General features: G+C 38.4%; 1 protein-coding gene across 1 annotated transcript in view; it reads right to left on the bottom strand.

Moving 5' to 3' along the window:
• Positions 1–18,328, bottom strand: part of crnkl1 (crooked neck pre-mRNA splicing factor 1) — a 42,666-nt gene that overhangs the window by 16,127 nt on the left and 8,211 nt on the right. The window contains exons 5-7 of the mRNA XM_072265577.1: positions 14,815–14,981; positions 11,838–12,016; positions 7,234–7,404 (exon numbers count right to left, since the gene is read on the bottom strand). Coding sequence (XP_072121678.1) covers positions 7,234–7,404; positions 11,838–12,016; positions 14,815–14,981 — 517 coding nt within the window. The remainder of the gene's footprint in view (positions 1–7,233; positions 7,405–11,837; positions 12,017–14,814; positions 14,982–18,328) is intronic.

Here is an 18,328-nt window from a genome sequence, read left to right as displayed (position 1 = left end):
GAAGTATGTGGTTGCAACTAGAGATCAAGTTCATGACTCCACAATCTCTAAAGCATTGCACAAAGTGGCTATTCATGGAAGGGTAGCAAGGAAGAAGCCCTGGTTATATGAAAAGCACATTCTTGCCCACCAAGCCTCTGCAAAGCATCATTTACTGTAAAGATGTGGAAGGTCTTGTAGTTGGATAAGACTAAAGTGGAACTTTCTGGCCTCAACACCAAGCGCTGTGTGTGGTGTAAATCTAATGCTGCGCATCAGCCAGGTAATACCATTCCTACTGTAAAGTATTGTGGAGGTGGCATCATGCTATGTGAATGCTTTTTCAGCAGCAGGGACTGGAAATATGGTCAGGGTTGATGGGAAGATAAATGCTGCTAAACACAGAGAGATCCTGGATAAAACCTGTTAGCCTGTGCCAGGAAACTTAAACTGGAGAGGAATTTCATCTTTCACCAGGACAACAACCCAAAGCACACTGCCAGAGCAACCATGGAGTGGCTTCAAATGAAGAAAATTGATGTCCTTGACTGGTCCAGAGTCCTGATCTTAACCCAATTGAACATCTCTGGCAAGACCTCAAAACTGCTGCCTACTCCCCAACAACTTCAACGAGGTTGGAGGCGATATCAGATGCACAACAACTCTGGCAGGGACTGCAAGACATTACTTCCTACAAAGCAAAACCCAATAGTATGAATGGAAGTGATGCTTCACTACCAGATAACTCAACATCTTCTATGCACACTTTGAAAGGGAGAACACATCTACAGCTGTGAAGATCCCTGCTGCACCTGATGACCCTGTGATCTGTCTCAGAGGCCGATGTTAGACTGTCTTTAAAGAGAGTGAACCCTCGCAAGGCACAAGGTCTCGATGGAATACCTAGTATGGCTTTGAAAACCTGTGCCAGCCAACTAGGGGGAGTACTCAAGGACATTTTCAACCTCTCACTGATACGGGCCGAAGTTCCCACTTGCTTTAAAAAGGCAACAATTATACCAGTGCCAAAGAAGAATAATATGGGCTGCCTTAATGACTATCACATCGACAGTGATGAAATGCTTTGAGAGGTTGGTTATGACTAGACTGAACTCTTGCACAAAGACTGAACAAGGACTTGGACCCATTGCAATTTGCCTATCGTCACAATAGGTCAACGGCAGACGCAATCTCCATGGCTCTCCACATGGCTTTAGACCACCTAGACAACACAAACACCTATGTCAGGATGCTGCTCATCGACTATAGCTCAGCATTTAATACATCACTCCCACAATCCTAATTGAGAAGTTGCAGAACCTGGGCCTCTGTACCTCCCTCTGCAATTGGATCCTCTACTTCCTAACCAGAAGACCACAGTCTGTGCAGACTGGTGACAACATATCCTTTTCACTGACAATCAACACTGGCGCACCTCACGGGTGTGTGCTTAGCCCACTGCTCTACTCTCTGTATACACATGACTGTGTGGCTAGGCATAGCTCAAACACCATCTACAAATTTGCTGATGACACAAACATTGTTGGTTGAATCTCAGGTGGTGATGAGAGGGCGTACAGGCGTGAGGTATGCCAACTAGTGGAGTGCTGCCGCAGCAGCAACCTGGCACTCAACGTCAGTAAGACAAAAGAGCTGACTGTGGTCCTCAGGAAGGGTAAGACAAAGGAACATGTACCAATCCTTATAGAGGGATCAAAAGTAGAGAGAGTGAGCAGCCTCAAGTTCTTGGGTGTCAATATCTCTGAGGATCTAACCTGGTCCCAGCATATCGATGTAGCCATAAAGAAGGCATGACAGCGGCTATACTTTATTAGGAGTTTGAAGCAACTTGGTATGTCAACAAATACGCTCAAAAACTTTTATAGTTGCACCGTGGAGAGCATTCTGACAGGCTGCATCACTGTCTGGTATGGAGGGCCTACTGCACAGGACCGAAAGACGCTGCAGAAGGTTGTCAATCTAGTCAGCTCTGTTAGAGTGAGTTTTTGGGTAGATGATTCATTTACACTTAAATGACTTTGGCCACCAGTCTTCTGTTCTTTGACAAAGTACTGTGGATTGAGTTCATAACAATGCATTTCCTAAAAGCTGTGAACCCGGTTCATTTGTAACAATGCTGTTCCTAAAAGCTGTGAATACCGGAACACTAGCCCAGATGCTGCTGGTGCCTCTGGGATGGAAGTGTGAAGTTTACAGGTAGTTTCCAAGACAGCATTATCTATACTTTGTAAATATGAATTGTCTTCTGTGTTAGCACGTAAAATACCAAATAAATGTATTGTGGATTCGGTTTGAACAATGCATTTCTGAATACCAGTTCAGACGCTGCTGGCGCTGGTGGGATGAGTGTAATCAGGAGGTGTGAGGTTTGTATGTAGCTTCAAAAGAAAGCCTTGTCTATACTTTGTAAATATGGAATTGTCTTTTTTTGTGTGTAGCAAATAAATATCGAGCCCCACGTTGGGCAGCACACCTTTCCACCGAAAGCATCTCTATCCGTATGATGCCTGCTGAACCTTGTTTTGTCGAATAAAAAAGCTGCTTTATATCTACCAGTAACTCTCTCTCTCTCTCCAGTGATTTCATTCACGCCACAACAAGCTCCATCTTGGGTACTAGCCTACAAAGTATCCAGGACATTTTTAGGAAGCGGTGTCTCAGAAAGGCAGCGTCCATTATTAAAGAGCTCCAGCATCCAGGGCATGCATTTTTCTCACTGCTACCATCAGGTAGGAGATACAAAAGCCTGAAGGCACACAGTCAGCGATTCAGGAACAGTTCCTTCCCCTCTGCCATCCGATTCCTAAATGGACTTTGAAGCTTTGGACACTACCTCACTTTTTTAATATACAGTATTTCTGTTTTTGCACATTTTTTAAAAATAGTCTATTCAATATACGTAATTGATTTACTTGTTTATTTATTATGTTTTATTTTATTTTTTTTCTCTCTGCTAGATTACATATTGCATTGAACTGCTGCTGCTAAGTTAACAAATTTCTGGTAATAATAAACCTGATTCTGATTTTGATAACCTGGCACAGCTTGAGCAATTTTGCAAGAAGGAATGAGCAAATCTTGCTCCGTTACATTGTACAAAGCTAATAGAGACTTATCCAAAATGTCTGGCTGTAATAGCTGCGAAAAGTGGTTCAACTCAGTCCTGAGCAAAGGTAGATGAATACCTTTGAATGGTTGACATTTCAGTTTTTGAACTTTTAAGTTTTTCAATGCAGTACAACTTACCCTGTTTTCTGGGCTCTACCATGAAAAAAGAACACATGATTACGTAAAATTAATCAAAACCGTGGCTGTAATACTCATTTATGTGAAGGGCTGGGGCTGAATACTTTTACAAGGCCCTGTATTATCCACTGAAGCACAATTAGCTGTTATCTAAGCACGCACACATTTGATACCTCTTCTTTCCACATATTCTTAGCTGCATAATGGTCATTGAACCTCATTAAAGATCTACTCAAAGTACTGGTCACAGAGAAAAATTAAACCTCAAAATGCAGGAATATAGGAGACTTTTGCAAAGAGGACACATACCATATGCATTTATTTATAGAGTGAGAAAAAAATCATGTCAGAAGATTGGTACTACACAGGAGCTACGTTTTTTCCTAAAGAACCATGTTTTAAAAATGCACTGCCACAAAGCTGCTAAAGCATCACATGGGATGTTTGCATATGGAACTTATAAGCCATTTGAAACCACAAAGTCGGCAGCAGTGAATATCAAGTTGTTTTTAAAGCCATTTAGCTTTCTGGTCCACATCATGCAACAATCCATATGCAATCACAGCTTCTCTGAGCTACAAGTAACACAAATTCCCATTATAACCATAAATTACAGAAAGTTACTTCAGAAGAATGATTAATACAAACTATCACTGATCATATATACACACACACAATCAAGATTTTATTTAACTGAGCAGCCTCATCAATCCTTCTTCAATGGATGCCTGTCAAACAATTCTATAAACTAATTCATTGAATCAACTATTAACAAACTCTAAACAGATCAAGCTGCCCAGTCATTTCAGCCAAAATATATCACATTTACATGTTCTAAAAAACCTGAGTATAACAGAGTTTTGGTTAATTGTCTTCAGGAACATGAAACTAAGCCACTGAAAATACTCTGTGTGTTTGATTATTTGTTTTTTTTTTAAAAGAAGTATGGTGTTCCATTTAGCCAAAACTATCCATTTTATTTTCATAAGTAAACTTTAATTTGTCTGTATTTTTAAAGAAATTAATTTCAGATGATATATGCATTGACACAGGGTATGAAATCATTCGTATATCAGATGTTTGAACTGAAATAACATTCTTAAACTCAAAATGACTTTGAATACTATTTTTTTAAAAATAAATCACAAGATGAAGAATCCCATTCAGCCAATCTCAGCTCATTCATCTGCAACAAATTCATAGCTCTCAATACAACCATTATTTTTAAGCGATAACAAGTTTTACATAAATTTTATTTCTCATATCTGAAATATTTTGCATTTAGAATCCAGAACAGGAGTAGACTATTTGGCCTATCTCACCTGCGTCAGCTATTGGGCAGAACTATCTCAATAATTTCACTCCCCTGTTCTTTCAGCTCCCTTTTTTTTGCCTTCAAATATTTCTTTTTTCTGTTAGCTTTTATTAATGTTATTGCTTCCATCATCCTTTCAGGCAGTATTTGCCAAACCATGCATCAGATTCATAGCTCCCCACTACAATACTCAGTGATTTTTTGAAATTATATGAAGGAGTTTTCCCTCCTTGTACAAGTGTATGTTCAAATTCCTTTTCTCACCTTAATACTACTTAGGCCAATTGTCCTTTATTTTTTATCATTTCCTTTCTTACACAAGACTGGTAAACAATTGCCTCAAAAGGTAAAAGGCCCATGTAACTTTTGCCTCATAAATCAGCCACTTGTATTTCTTTGCATCACTTCCAGGGCTTGAGTATCACCCGTGTGTTATAATACTACCATTCACAATAACTAGAGAACAATCTGATTAAAACAAAAGGATTTACCTTGCAACCTAATCACTTAATATTTTCAACATAGAAGCATGCTATTTGGCCCCCAGAAATTCAGTGTAGGTATATATGGGGCCAAAGAAGCCACTTCTCAACTCTTCTCCTCTATTTTCACCAATACTGTACACTATGTCTTCTAACCCTTCAACTCAGCTTTCCCTGAAAAAAAATCTTTTACTAGTTGCTCAAACTTTCCATGAAGTAACAAGCTCCACTTAGATTTTATTTCCCATTGCTTTTAGAATCCAGGACAGGAGACAATGATTTTGTCCATCATGTCCCTGCTAACTGTTGGGTAGAGTTGTCTAATTAATCTCACTCCCCTGCTATTATAGTTCTATTTTCCCCCTTCAATTTTTTTTTCCCATTCTCTTTTGGCAATTACCAATAATTTTGCTTCCACTACTCTTTAAGGCAGCACACACATCTCATTGTGAATCCTTTATATCTGTTTTTTTGCCTGATACCTTAAATATGTATCCTCTGATCAATCCTTCGATGAATATAGTTTCTCCTTATTCATTCTATTAAAACAATTAATATTTAAAATAGCACATCTGTTATGAGAAAAACCTTGAATTTTCCCAATACTCCATGCAACTGATGTCTCACAGCCACATTCCTATTCTACTACCTCTTCTGCACTCTCTCCAAGACTTTGACCTATGTTTTAAAGTGTGGTTCTCCATACTGAACCTAGCTGAGGTCTAACAAGTGATTTATAAAAATATTGAATTATTTACTCATGTTTGCATTCTATTAGCAATTTAGATATTTTTCTAAAACAAAATATTAATATATTCATTTATTTTGGTCAGCAAAAAGAGTAACAGAGCTGGATATCACAAACTCAGCTATAAGAAAATGGATAAAATAAGCACAAAAATTGCAGCAATGTCCATAACTAGTCACGAAGAGAAAAATAAGAGAAGCAAACACACATTGCTCATGCTACACCAAACTACTCAGAGCTACACTTTCATAAACTGATAATTCATTGAATACACAAACACGAGGAAACCTGCAGATGCTGGAAATTCAAGCAACACACACTGTACCTCTTCCTATAGATGCTGCCTGGCCTAGTGCGTTCACCAGCATTTTTTGGGTGAGTTCATTCATTGATTCTAACAAGCTAGCCGCCCACTAAGTAAGAAAGGTTCTCCTAAAATTCATATTGGAATACATACCCTTATTTGCATTTTGGAAAAAAAACTAAATAATTACTGAATCTTTACAACACAGAAACACTCGGTACATTTTACTTCACTTGGAGCTGTCACAATTTTCACAAGAAAGGGACATAAAGGCAAGGGAAGTATTTTTGTCTGGGTGTCTGGCAATGGTGGCTTGTTCAACGATCATTGTGGAGCAGATGGATTTGTCAACAGCACATATACCATTCCTATTGGTGCAGTTACACAGGAGGGCCTTCCTGCAAGTTATGGAGAACCTGGCCCCGCTCTCATGGCTGTTACAGTAAACAGTGCCACCAAAGAAATTCTGAATGATCTTCCTTTGGTATGCTGCAATTCAATTAAGTCAGTTTGGTTATGACGTGCATATTGATCACATTTGAAGAGGAAATTAATTTAAGTGAAGCACAGTTTTACAATGTCTTGCTACAATATTGATGGCCTAAAACCAGAAGATGTCCTCAATAGGTGTCATGTTGTGTACACTGCAGCTTCAAATCACTGTCTTAGAACATCACATTACAGCACATCAACAGATGTGCTGCATACCATTCCAATCCATATACCTACCCAAATTTCTCTTGAGATTAATCCTACATCCACCACTTGTGCTGGCAGCTCATTTCACACTCTCACAACCCTCTGAGTGAAGAAGTTTCCCCTCATGCTCCCTTTAGATTTTTCACTTTTCACCCTTTAGCCATGACCTCTGGTTGTAGTCCCACCCAACCTCAGTGGTAAAAGTCTGCTTGCATTTACACTTACTCTATCTATACCCATTGTAATTTTGTAGTTTTGAAGAACGGTTAACCATAAGGTGCAAAAGAAAACAAACTGTGCAAATACAAGAAAAATTAATCATATTTTTATTATTATTTTATAATAACATGTAAGGACATGTTCGGCCATAGCTTTGTGGGCCAAAGAGCCTGTATTGTGCTGTAGGTTTTCTAAAATCTAATTGTAAAATTAATCTTACCTTGACTTCCTCTTCATACTGAAAGCGTCTTTTGCTGACAATAACGTCTTCAATACCTCTTCTGTCCCCAAATTTTTTCTCAAACACCGTGTAGTTTTTGAAGAGCTCTTGAGCCTGACTTTTGGCAATTCTATCGAGTGCATATTTGTAGATCACCCTCACTCGATCAAACTTGAAATAAACAAATTCTCAGCAGTAAGTAGAAATTCAAGTGAAGTTTTTAAGATCACCAGCAACAAAGGTGAAACCAACATATTTCAATGGAGCCCTAGCAAATGTTTTACAATTTGATCATTGCATCATTACTAAAATTGCTGATATTACATATATTTCATTTACATACATTACTATTACTTTTACAAGATTTCTTGAAAACAATGGTTCAATTAAGACTGATTTCAAAAAGATTAATATTTTCTGAAGACCAAACCTGTTGCTGACAATACAGCACACTGTTTCAATTTATATTTTCTATTTTTTTTTACTGAAGGATTTGATGCTCGTTTCATTGTAGAAGGAATTATAACTGAACTTTGTTTTGTATTTGCTTAATGCAGCGAGTATGCCATTTTCGAAAAGCTATTTCTGGATAACAATAAAGAGAACAGCAATTCAAGATAACAGTATTTAGCAACGCCACTAGTCCATTCGTCAGGTTGCATTCATCCACCTCACCATGAAGCAGAAATCCTGACTGACACAGCTCAAGCCCTGAACAGTTACAGATATAAGCATCTAGTTTCTGATGTTTGTATTCTACATGATTACAACATTCAGTTAAAAAGTAACTGTATATTTCAATTGTCCTCTTGTATGACAATTTAAAATGGAATATTTGAAATGGCCAGTTGTCAAGATATCATAAAGGAATTATAAAGACGAAAGCTCATAATACATGAGGGCACTACAAAGTTAAAATCAAATATATTTTAAAATTCTACAGAATACTGGGAACATTTTGTGAAGTAAGTGTTTCACCACTTCCTGAAATCACCCCTGCTTGTTTAGTAACAATCCACTATATCAGACTATTACATGAACACATAGTTCTATTCCATATGTTTAGCAATTAAGTCCCTTTAGTATTTACTGCGCTACATCATGTCACAACTAGAATATTTAATTCATTTTGTGTCTAAAGACATATGTACATCATGCCTAAAAGCACATTATAAAAATGTACATGATTGTGAGTAATTAAATGAAATTGGATACAAAAATACATACATTTAAATAGCAGATTTTTACTGATACATAATGAAACTAGCAGTTTCTTCCCAAATCAAAAAGTAAATGTATTGTTAAGCAATAAATGAAAACTATAACGAACTAAGTTTAAAAGTTGAAGTGCAATATTTGTTCTAGAAATCAAATCAGTGCAAGATTCTCTGGCTGTGAATACATATATATGTTCAGGATAAGGTTTAATTAAGATACAACTGAAAATTTCATTTAAAAGGTTTGGAAGTTGATTATTCCCACACCTTACAGTATTTGGTCTATCAAGGTACAACTTTACAATATCTTGGATTTTGTTGTTTGTTCAGATGACAGGATATATGGAACTGTGTCTCATATATCTCTGATTGCAAAGAAATTAGTTTCTATTTCAAAACTTTTTGAAGGAAACTTTATCAGAGGGAATTATCAAGCATATACTATTCTATAATTAAAAATGAATGACAATTTAAGAGGAATTAATTATTAAAATCTCAAACTTTATTACATTGTAGGGAGCCATGATCAGAAAGGATTAAAAAAATCTGGTTTCATGCCTTACCAGGGCAAATCATGCTTGACTAATCTATTGGAGTTTTTCGAGGATGTAACCAGGAAGATAGACGCGGGAGATCCAGTGGATGTGGTGTACCTTGACTTTCAGAAGGCATTTGATAAGGTACCACATAGGAGATTGGTGGGTAAAATCAGAGCTCATGGCATTGGGGGGAGGATATTGACATGGATAGAAAACTGGTTAGCAGATAGAAAGCAGAGGGTGGCAGTGAATGGGTGTTTCTCGGAATAGCAGGTGGTGACTAGTGGGGTGCCACAGGGCTTGGTATTGGGACCACAGCTGTTTACGATTTACATCAATGATTTAGAGGAAGGCATTGTGAATAACATCAGCAAGTTTGCCTTATTACAAAGGGAATTGAGTACAAGAGCAAGGAAATCCTTTTATATTTGTACAGGGCCCTGGTGAGACCACACCTGGAGTATTGTGTGCAGCTTTGGTTTCCAGGGTTAAGGAAGGACATCCTGGCTGTGGAGGAGGTGCAGCGTAGGTTCACTAGGTTAATTCCTGGGATGTCCAGACTGTCTTACACAGAGAGGTTAGAGAGACTGGGCTTGTACACGCTGGAATTAAGGAGATTGAGGGGGGATCTGATTGAGACATATAAGATTATTATGGGATTGGACAAGATAGAGGCAGGAAATATGTTCCAGATGCTGGGAGAGTCCAGTACCAGAGGGCATGGTTTAAGAATAAGGGGTAGGTCATTTAGGACAGAGTTGAGGAGGAACAACTTCTCCCAGAGAGTTGTGGAGGTGTGGAACGCGCTCCTTCAGAAGGCAGTGGAGGCCAATTCTCTGGATGCTTTCAAGAAGGAGCTAGATAGGTATCTTATGGATAGGGGAATCAAAAGTTATGGGGACAAGGCAGGAACCAGGTATTGATAGTAGATGATCAGCCATGATCTCAGAATGGCGGTGCAGGCTCGAAGGGCTGAATGGTCTACTTCTGCACCTATTGTCTACTGTCTACCAGGGGAAAGAAAATGTTTATGTTATTGTTTATTTTTCAGTAACGTTTGCTGCATAGTGAAATTCTGACCAAAATAGTTGATTCAAATTTAGGAGAATCACACAATCAATACTTGGTCATTATCCAAACTCTAATAGTGATAGTGAATATACAGAGCCTATAAAAAGTATTCACTCCCCCTTGGAAATTTTCAGTTTTATTATTTTACAACATTCAATCAAAACAGATTTTATTAGGCTTTTTTGACACTGATCAACAGAAAAAAAACCCTTTCATGTCAAAGTGAAAACAAATTCCCCAAAAAAAATTGGTCTCAATTTATTACAATTATTAAACACAAAATAGTTTGATTGCATAATTACTCAGCCCCTTCAAGTCAGTATTTGGTAGATGCATCTTGGGCAGCAATTACAGCCTTGAGTCTGTGTGGATAGGTCTCTATCAGTTTTGCACATCTGGACACTGCAATTTTTCCCCATTCTTCTTTACAAAACTGCTCAAGCTCTGTCAGGTTGCATGGGGATTGTGAGTGAACAGCCCTTTTCAAGTCCAGCCACAAATTCTCAGTTAACTTGAGGTTTGGACTCTGACTTGGCCACTCCAGGGCATTAACTTCATTGTTTTTAAGCCATTTCTGTGTAGCTTTGGCTTTCTGCTTGGGGCCACTGTCTTGCTGGAAAAAAAATCTTCTCCCAAGTTTCCTCCAGGATTTCCCTGTATTTTGCTGCACTCATTTTACTCTCTACCTTCACAAGCCTTCCAGGGCCTGCTGCAGTAAACATCCCCACAGCATGATGTAGCTACCACCATGCTTCACGGAAGAGATGGTGTGTTTTTGATTATGTGCAGTGATTGGCTTACGCCAAATATAGTGTTTAACCCAATGTCCAAAAAGCTCAATTTTGGTTTCATTAGTCCATAGAACCTTCTTCCAGCTAACTTCAGAGTTTCCCACATGCCTTCTGGCAAATTGTAGCTGAGATTTCATATGAGATTTCTTTTCCCCCAAATAGGGGCTTTCTCTTTGCCTTTCTCCCATAAAACTGCAACTGGTGAAGCACCTAGGCAACAGCTGTTCTATGTGCATTCTCTCCGATCTAGCCAGTGAAGCTTGTAACTCCTCCAGTTATTAGAAGCTTCTTGGCAGCCTCCCTCATGTCCCCTTTTTGCACGGTCACTCAGTTTTTGATGACAGCTTGCTCTAGACAGATTTACTGCTGTATCATATCTTTCCATTTCTTGACGAATGACTTAACTATACTCTGAGGGATACTCAACAACTTGGAAATTTTCTTATATCCATCTCCTGACTTGTGCTTTTCTATAACCGTTTTGCAGAGTTGACTGGAGTGTTCTTTTGTCTTCATGGTGTAGTTTCTGCCAGGATACGGACTCACCAGCAGTTGGGCATGCAAGATGCAGGTGTATTTTTACTAATCATTTGAAACCCCTTGACTGCACACAGGTCTCCAAAAAAAAAAACTAATTATGTGACTTCTAAAACCAACTGGCTGCACCAGTGATGATTTGGTATGTCATATTAAAGTGGGGGGGGGGGGTGTATACTTATGCAATCAATTATTTTCCGTTGTATATTTGCAACTAATTTAGATAATTTTGTAGATATCTGTTTTCACTTTGACATGAGTCTTTTTCTGTTGATCAGTGTCAAAAAAGCCAAATTAAGTCCACTGTGATTCAATGTTGTAAAACAATAAAATATGAAAACTTCTAAGGGGGGGGGGGTGAATACTTTTTATAGGCACTGTAGTTAAGCATTTTGAACATGCCTTGAAAACAAACAGGTAGATAAAAAGTTAATTCTGTGATTACTTACTTCTTTCTGCTTTTCTTCAAACTTTGCAAATGCTACAAAGAGCTGTTCATCCATATGATCCTCCCCAAAAAACTCCACTGCTCTTTCATACACTTTCCGTGCATGGCCGATGTACGCGTGTTTTTCTTCAAACCTGGCATACTTAATCCAGTTTTTAACATCAGGATGAATGAGAACAAGTGCAGAAGAATTAAGGAGCACAAAACTGCTTAAAAGTAACTTTTCCCACAAATGGCTGCGGAAAAATAATTATTTTTACATATGATCACTCGAAAGAAACCTGCTTCAACACATTTATAAATGTTGATCTTTAGCTGTTATTAATATAGTGCCTGAAGATTGCCTTAGTGACTACTAACTCAAGAGATATTATTGATGTTGGAAATCTTGAACAAAACACTCAAAATGGTGAAGTAACTCAGCAAGTCAGGTAATATCTACAGAGGGGAATAAACAGTCAATGTTTCGGGCTGAGACCCTTCAACAAGACAACCGGAGGTTGAAGCTCATTTTACAAGCAGTAGAAAGTGAAAGATTCTATTTATTTAGGAATCCATGATTAGAAATCTGCAACCAGCATTTTAATCTAATGTATTTGTGCTTCTCAAAGAGCTTTTTAATTCATAATGGGATAGGCTGAAACTGAGTTCCCCTTGAGCAAAGGAGGCTAAGGGATGAACCCTACCTTATAGAGTTTTTTAAATTATGAGGAACATAAATAGGGCAGATAATCAATCTCCCAGGAAAAGGGAGGCTAAAACTAGAGAAAACTGGCTTAAGGTAAGAGGAGGAAATTTAAAGGGGACCTTCGGGGCAGGTTTCTCTGGAAGGTGGTGGTTATATGGAATGCATTGCTGGAAGAAGTGATAGAGGCAAGTAAAGTTATAATGTTTAAAGGATATATTAGGAAAGGTTTCGAGAAATAAGGGCCAAATGTAGGCAAATAGGATTAGTGTAGATAGGCATCTTGGTCAGCATGTATGAGTTGGACTGAGTGACTTGACTCCTTGCTGTACAACTATGGATCCAACTTATTTGTCATCTGTGGTATAAATAGGGGACACTGATTTTTCACAATCCTGGACGCTATTCTAAAATTGGAGTGCTTGTAATATCCTAAATCAAATCCTCAACATTCAACTATCTAGGTTAACAAGTAAATGAGGCATGGGCAAACCTGTCTGGGATTTCTCAGAAAACTTTAATAGAACTACAGACTAATAGCGTTTCAGACAATTCGGTGAATTTATGTCCAGCGCACTTTTCCTTCTTGATTTCACGGCTACACAGAGAAGAACTTCAGAGTCGCATACTTCAATAATAAATGAACCTTTGAAATCAATAGACTTTGAAAGTCCGATGACAAACTTTTTGGGAATTTTTCTACTTTTTTTTAAAAATGGAGATTCTGCATTACACTTAGGCCTACGTACATCAGTTAAATGCAATTGAATTTTCTTACACTCTAGGTATATGGAGGAATTTAAGGTAGGGGCTTATATGGGAGGCAGGGCTTGAAGGTTGGCACAACATTGTGGGCCGAAGGGCCTGTATTGTGTTGTACTATTCTATGTTCTGTTCTAGTCTAAGTTTAGAAATGTAATCAGCAGAAATTAGTTTTCTAATGGCCATTCATTTGTTCTGCCCAATAGTGAAAGAGGAAGGAGAAACAAGAGGCACTTTGACAAAAGGTGCTAGGTCAGAAAATACCAAGAGACTTCAATCATCTATAAAGCAACATAATGCCTGGATTTTTTTTAGAACTATTTCACATTCCTGGTATTATGCCACTTACCCCTAAACTAGATTGGCATGGGGTGGGACTCTGAGCAAGTTATGGGATAAAACAGTAGCCATCAAGAGCAAGTCTAGTAACAAGCATCGCTAAAGATACAGTAAAGCCAGTGAAAAGAATACTCAGTTAACCCTTTATTTTAATGCTCAAGGTTTAACAAGTAAAACAGATTGGCTCTGAAAACAGGGGGCATAAAAGTTGGGTGAGAAGGGAAAGGTTTGGAAAGGACTTGAGGCACAATTTTTCATGCAGAGGGTGGTGAGTATATGGAACAAGCTGCCAGAAGAAGTGATAGAGACAGGCACAATAGTTTATTTAAGAAGCATTTGGATAGGTACATGCACAGAGGCAAGGATTAGAGGGATATGGGTCAACCACAGGAAATTGAGACTAGTTGTATGGGCACTGTGATTAGCACAGGCCTGCATCCATGCTGTATTGCTCTATAATTCCATGTGGTTAGAAACAAAAGTCTTATTTATCTTCATAAGTGTGGTCCCTCACCACTTGTGAAAAATCAGAAACAACTCTATGGAAAATTCAGTCAAATAATTCAGTTGAAAATTGCTTTCTGGAAACCTTTATAAAATAATTTGGATAATTCAATTTTTAAATTTGTTAGCACATTTTGGCTAGTTTAGAAAGGAACCCAAGTGGACAGGTTCTTATCCGTCAAAACCTCCCTCCATATGCAAATTAAACTCACCTGTTTTCTTACTTCTAGTCCTGATAAAGATTTCTTGACCTAAGATGTTGATAACCTGCTTCACCACTATGCTACTTGATGTGCTAAGTGTTTCCAGAATTTTCTGTTTATATTGTCTTAAGACCCTGATCTCAAAAAGTACAATTAGTGTCTTCCTCCAGCAACTCACAAAAATTGTATCTTTTTTTGGAGGTAGCTATTAGCTCTTATTTTCCCACACAACAAAAAAAAAACTGAACATGCAAAACAAAGTAAATGAAATCTCCTCTCAATGTTGTCATCATTCTAAGTGCAGCAATTATTCCAGTTAATAGATGGTTCCAGTTTCTGGAAGAAGAGAGATTATCTGGCAAGTCAATCAATGCAAAGACCAAATCGCAGGTCTATGAGCTTTCCTGTTAAGTTCGTGAAGATGAGTTACTTACAGAAAGTAATGTATTAGACTTCTTAAGGGAAATCTTATTTTAAAAGGATATACTTCTCATAAACCAGCCGAGCTCTCTCAATTTCTTTGTATCGGAGTTCAAAATTAATATACGAGTGCCACGCTTGTTCATCAGGTTGCCATTCCATCCAACGTTCAAACACTTGTCTTGCTCCTGCAACATTCCCCAGCATTTCCTCCATGTAGGTGTATTTATACCTAGCAAAACCAAATACAATATAGTTCGTGCACACAGAAAATGTATACCACTTGATTTATTCTGAAGACATACATACACACACTAAAAATTTTTAAATGGCATATATTAATTAAAACTAGCACTGGGTGATTTCTAATATGTCAACCCATAATTCCAAAATGACCCATGTCATTGTGTAAACCACATTTTCCCTGTTTTTAGAGAATACCACACACATCCTGCTTCAAAGTCTATCACCACAGAGCAGAGGATGTCATTTGCTGAATGTAGGAGCAATGCATTTGTGGTCTATCTGCATTGTATTCTGTGTTGCACATTTATTATGTTTATTAAGGTAACTAGTCACGTGAGTGGGAGCGTAGTAAAAGTGAAGGGTTACACCTTCATGCTTTGTTCATTGCAATTTGTAGTAGATGGAGACCAGTGGATGTCATATCTTCCGCTGACCGTTCAATAACGCTCGGCTTGCACTTGGGTACACTCAAGTTTCATTGCTTCAAGACTGCATGTTTGCTAGTTGCTAATAAAGGATTGAATACATAACTTCGACTTTTAGAGCAACCATTATTGGTGTGACTGCAAATCTGTGGGGCAATAGTTTTGGTTTTGGTTTGTATAGCCATTCAGTAAGTTTGATGATAAAGACTCTAGGTTGTAGGAAGTAAAACAAAAGCAAGGGATTTTTAGCTTTAAATTTTAATATTATTTTTAATATTAAATTAAATACTAATATTACATTTTAATATTTAATGTTAAATTAAATTTTAAGACGTTAGCAAGCATGATTTTAATTTGTAAAATAATTTATTGCTGAAAAGAACTGATGGGTTTTTAGACTTCTACACCCCAACACCAACTCCAAAAAAACAGAATAAAAATGACAAGCAGATGGAAATTAGTTAAAAGACAACAAATCAAAATGGTCATGGAAACATAAGCAGTAGCATTGTCTTTAAATATTCTTCAATAGGGATTAAAAGGACTGATAAAGAGGCTAGGCGAGAGGAGGTTAGTTCACAACAGGGGGATGGGAACCAGTGCAGAGAGACAGAGGGGTGTAAAGTGAGGGTAGAAGCAAAAAGTAGTAAGGAGAAAAGTAAAAGTGGCATGCCGACAAATCCAGGGCAAGCATCAAAAAGGGCCACTTTTCAACATAATTGTATAGGGCTAAGAGAGTTGTAAAAGAGTGCCTGAAGGCTTTGTGTGTCAATGCAAGGAGCATTCGTAACAAGGTGGATGAATTGAAAGTGCAGATTGTTATTAATGATTATGATATAGTTGGGATCACAGAGACATGGCTCCAGGGTGACCAAGGATGGGAGCTCAACGTTCAGGGATATTCAATATTCAGGAGGGATAGACATGAAGGAAGGGGAGGTGGGGTGGCGTTGCTGGTTAAAGAAGAGACTAACGCAATAGAAAGGAAGGACATAAGCCGGGAAGATGTGGAATTGATATGGGTAGAGCTGCATAACACTAAGGGGCAGAAAACGCTGGTGGGAGTTGTGCACAGGCCACCTATCAGTAGTAGTGAGGTCGGAGATGGTATTAAACAGGAAATTAGAAATGTGTGCAATAAAGGAACAGCAGTTATAATGGGTGACTTCAAATTGGGTGAACCAAATTGGTAAAGGTGCTGAGGAAGAGGATTTCTTGGAATGTATGCGGGATGGTTTTTTGAACCAACATGTCGAGGAACCAACTAGAGAGCAGGATATTCTAGACTGGGTTTTGAGCAATGAGGAAGCGTTAATTAGCAATCTTGTCGTGAGAAGCCCCTTGGGTAAGAGTGACCATAATATGGTGGAGTTCTTCATTAAGATGGAGAGTGACATAGTTAATTCAGAAACAAAGGTTCTGAACTTAAAGAGGGGTAACTTTGAAGGTATGAGACGTGAATTAGCTAAGATAGACTGGCAAATGACACTTAAAGGATTGACGGTGGATATGCAATGGCAAGCATTTAAAGATTGCATGGATGAACTACAACAATTGTTCATCCCAGTTTGGCAAAAGAATAAATCAAGGAAGGTAGTGCACCCGTGGCTGACAAGAGAAATTAGGGATAGTATCAATTCCAAAGAAGAAGCATACAAATTAGCCAGAAAAAATGGCTCACCTGAGGACTGGGAGAAATTCAGAGTTCAGCAGAGGAGGACAAAGGGCTTAATTAGGAAGGGGAAAAAAGATTATGAGAGAAAACTGGCAGGGAACATAAAAACTGACTGTAAAAGCTTTTATAGATATATAAAAAGGAAAAGGCTGGTAAAGACAAATGTAGGTCCCCTACAGACAGAAACAGGTGAATTGATTATGGGGAGCAAGGACATGGCAGACCAATTGAATAATTACTTTGGTTCTGTCTTCACTAAGGAGGACATAAATAATCTTCCAGAAATAGTAGGGGACAGAGGGTCCAGTGAGATGGAGGAACTGAGCGAAATACATGTTAGTAGGGAAGTGGTGTTAGGTAAATTGAAGGGATTGAAGGCAGATAAATCCCCAGGGCCAGATGGTCTGCATCCCAGAGTGCTTAAGGAAGTAGCCCAAGAAATAGTGGATGCATTAGTGATAATTTTTCAAAACTCATTAGATTCTGGACTAGTTCCTGAGGATTGGAGGGTGGCTAATGTAACCCCACTTTTTAAAAAAGGAGGGAGAGAAACCGGGGAACTATAGACCGGTTAGCCTAACGTCGGTGGTGGGGAAACTGCTGGAGTCAGTTATCAAAGATGTGATAACAGCACATTTGGAAAGCGGTGAAATCATCGGACAAAGTCAGCATGGATTTGTGAAAGGAAAATCATGTCTGACGAATCTCATAGAATTTTTTGAGGATGTAACTAGTGGAGTGGAAAGGGGAGAACCAGTGGATGTGGTATATTTGGATTTTCAAAAGGCTTTTGACAAGGTCCCACACAGGAGATTAATGTACAAACTTAAAGCACACGATATTGGGGGTAAGGTATTGATGTGGATAGAGAATTAGTTAGCAGACAGGAAGCAAAGAGTAAGAATAAACGGGACCTTTTCAGAATGGCAGGCAGTGACTAGTGGGGTACCGCAAGGCTCAGTGCCGGGACCCCAGTTGTTTACAATATATATTAATGACTTGGATGAGGGAATTAAATGCAGCATCTCCAAGCTTGCGGATGACACGAAGCTGGGCGGCAGTGTTAGCTGTGAGGAGGATGCCAAGAGGATGCAGGGTGACTTGGGTAGGTTGGGTGAGTGGGCAAATTCATGGCAGATGCAATTTAATGTGGATAAATGTGAAGTTATCCACTTTGGTGGCAAAAATAGGAAAACAGATTATTATCTGAATGGTGGCCGATTAGGAAAAGGG

The sequence above is a fragment of the Mobula birostris genome, chromosome 8, assembly GCF_030028105.1.
Source record: "Mobula birostris isolate sMobBir1 chromosome 8, sMobBir1.hap1, whole genome shotgun sequence".
In the NCBI taxonomy this organism is placed as follows: Eukaryota; Metazoa; Chordata; class Chondrichthyes; order Myliobatiformes; family Myliobatidae; genus Mobula; species Mobula birostris.
Note: the sequence above shows the minus strand (reverse complement) of the source record. Positions and strands in the feature narration are given on the sequence as shown.